Source organism: Nicotiana sylvestris, chromosome 1 (assembly GCF_000393655.2).
Source record: "Nicotiana sylvestris chromosome 1, ASM39365v2, whole genome shotgun sequence".
Lineage (NCBI taxonomy): Eukaryota > Viridiplantae > Streptophyta > Magnoliopsida > Solanales > Solanaceae > Nicotiana > Nicotiana sylvestris.
The window spans coordinates 125,056,025-125,058,690 of NC_091057.1; the positions used below are offsets into that span (position 1 = coordinate 125,056,025).

Genomic DNA, 2,666 nt, shown 5'->3' on the forward strand with positions numbered 1-2,666 from the left:
AACAAACTTATTTTTATTCCATAACAAGCCATAACATATCCTCATCCAATACATCACAGTAAAATGGAGAGGAAAACCAATCGGAAACATTACTTATTTACGTGACACAAGCAGTTCACATAACCATAACTATTTGTAGCTTAATATAGTTTGCTATTACTTTAGTTGTTATCCCACCAGAATTGTGATTGGAGGTAATCCACAACTTTCTTGTCAACTTGGAATGCTTTCGTAAGAACATCAGGATTGATTGGTGGGTCTGAACCAAATACTGCATTTGCGATAGTGATGACTCCTGGATTTTGACTACTGAGTCCAGCAAATGCAACAGCATTAGTCTTTCCAACATTAAACTGAAAATGAATGAGACCTATTGGGAAAACGAACACATCTCCAGGATTTAAAATCTTGGTAAAGAGCTTGTTCTTCATATTTGGACCAGGGTTTGAAAGGACAAAGCCAACGTAGAGTGTGCCCTCAAGAACAGCTAGAATCTCAGTTCCTCGAGGATGTGTATGAGGTGGGTTGAGACCATATGGTGCATAATCAATGCGCGCTAAAGAAATGCCCAGAGTGTTGAGTCCAGGTAAGTTGCCAACGTTCACAGCAGTTACAGCAGATCCAAGTTGATTTGAGGTATTTCCAGGTATGTTTAGACCTGATTTAAAGAAATCATTTGCCATAACCTGCTTTGGATCCTTGCAAATTTTTCCGTTCACAAAAACTGCAGAGGAAGTTTCAATAATTAAAAAAAACAAACAAAAAGGATAGGAGAGAAGCACACAAATATTCATAAAAATTGCTAAGACCAGATTGATTTTTGCATTCAAAATAATTATTTGATCATATACCAGCAGCCATGGAGTCGTCAACAGCAACACAAATATCCTGCAAAGGACTAGGATCAAATGCATGGCTCATTGAAGATAACAAAGCCATTATTGCAATGGTTAATACCAATGTTCTGAGAGCCATTTCTACTATTAACTACTATCTTATGAAACAATTAAAATGATCTTTCCTTTGTTGATCTGTTACAAACTTAATAAGTAAAGCTTCCTATTTATAGATGAATATTTGTTTGAATTGGTCGTCAATTTTTCATTAACAAATTGTGGATTAGGCTTCTATATTAATTACCAAGTCACCAATTGGTAAACTTTTTAAACACTTGAATACTGAAGCTTCCTTCAACAACTACACAGACCAAATTTTATTTACTTAGCAGGTAGAGAAATTAAGATTTGATAGAAACTTCCTAAGGGGGGAAAAAAAGAACGTATATAACCCCCACTAGATGTAGACTGAGATGCCTTATATTGCACAGACGACCAAATAAGGTGTACAGACTAATCGGAAATGATTTATTCTAAATCTTCATTGACATCAGAAATTAATTACTGATATCCTTGTTAAGTTTGAAAATTATCAGATCACCCACTACATTGATTTATTAAACTACTGTATTAAATTCAAAGTCAAGTAAACCGATGACTACGTTGTTCTGCACGGGAGAGGACAATTTATCATTGTTATTTTACAAAGGAGTAATAGAACTAATAAGTGAAATAAATATTCACAGCATAATATAAAGTTGTTTCTTTGTACGATCTAGAACATAATTTTCCTTGTCAGAGCATGCAGTTTTTGAGTCCTATATAATGCAGAAAAAAGAAAGAAAGATACAGTAGTAATTAACCCAACAGAAGTCTTCCTTCTTTTTCTTCACCTGCTAATGTTTTAGTATTCAAAATATAACAGTTACTTTGATGACTTTGAGGTGGAGGCTTCTAATAACACACGGCAACACACAAATGTGTGTGTATATGTACATCTGATTTATTAAATCCAAAGGTCTTAGCTTCTATTGTTTGGTTGTGCTTTTCAGAAAGTAATAATGTAACAAAGAACAAAAAAATGGTTAATTTCTGCCATCTACCTGTAACCTTTGCATTCCGAGATTTCATTATTCTAGTAAATTTTTAAAATGAGAAGGTCAGCCTTAATTAATTTTCAGGTTTCTGTTTCTAATTACGAATTCGATAACTTTTTCATATAAATGGCGATCAAGTTGTAAACTAACATCTACCCATTAATTATATCTGATCATATTTTACGTAATTAATTGACTATTATATTATTCGCGAATGAAATTTTTTTCTTCCGTAATGATTTTTCAAAAGTTAAACTGGAGATTTTCATGTTAATGATTTTTAAGTTATCAGAATATATAAAGCTACTTTTAGATTGCTAATATTTGATCCCAACATTTTGTATCCTTTTTGAGCGCTGGTCCAATAAATTAAATACAATCTTCTTCTAAATGGATACTGTTTTTATTTAATTTTTTGGAAGCTGGAAGGTAACAGACAGACTTTGCATGGGAATGTTGGCTATTTATAGATGAAATTTCTTGAATTAGTCCTCAAAACTCCCCCAAATAAACAATGAATTAAGCTTCTTAATTACCAAGTCTTCCACGATATGATTAGTTTATAATAAACCAAAATCGTGAACGCTTCTTCAACATACCGAGACTAAATCTTAATTACTTTCCCCTGGACTTCCACCCAGCTAATCCCCAGGGCCAATGGACATGGTCAGTATTAGAAGAGTAACAAAGTAAACTTTGAAGTGAGAAAATTTGGAGTTAGAGATATATAGTA

General features: G+C 33.1%; 1 protein-coding gene across 1 annotated transcript in view; it reads right to left on the minus strand.

Annotated features, from left to right (window-relative positions):
- The window catches only part of LOC104233259 (germin-like protein subfamily 1 member 20), a 1,050-nt gene extending 8 nt beyond the window's left edge, over positions 1-1,042 (minus strand). Inside the window, exons 1-2 of the mRNA XM_009786631.2 lie at positions 852-1,042; positions 1-724 (exon numbers count right to left, since the gene is read on the minus strand). The exon at positions 1-724 is cut by the window's left edge and continues 8 nt beyond it. Coding sequence (XP_009784933.1) covers positions 162-724; positions 852-975 — 687 coding nt within the window. The 5' untranslated portion in view covers positions 976-1,042 and the 3' untranslated portion in view covers positions 1-161. The remainder of the gene's footprint in view (positions 725-851) is intronic.
- Positions 1,043-2,666: the final 1,624 nt, after the last annotated feature.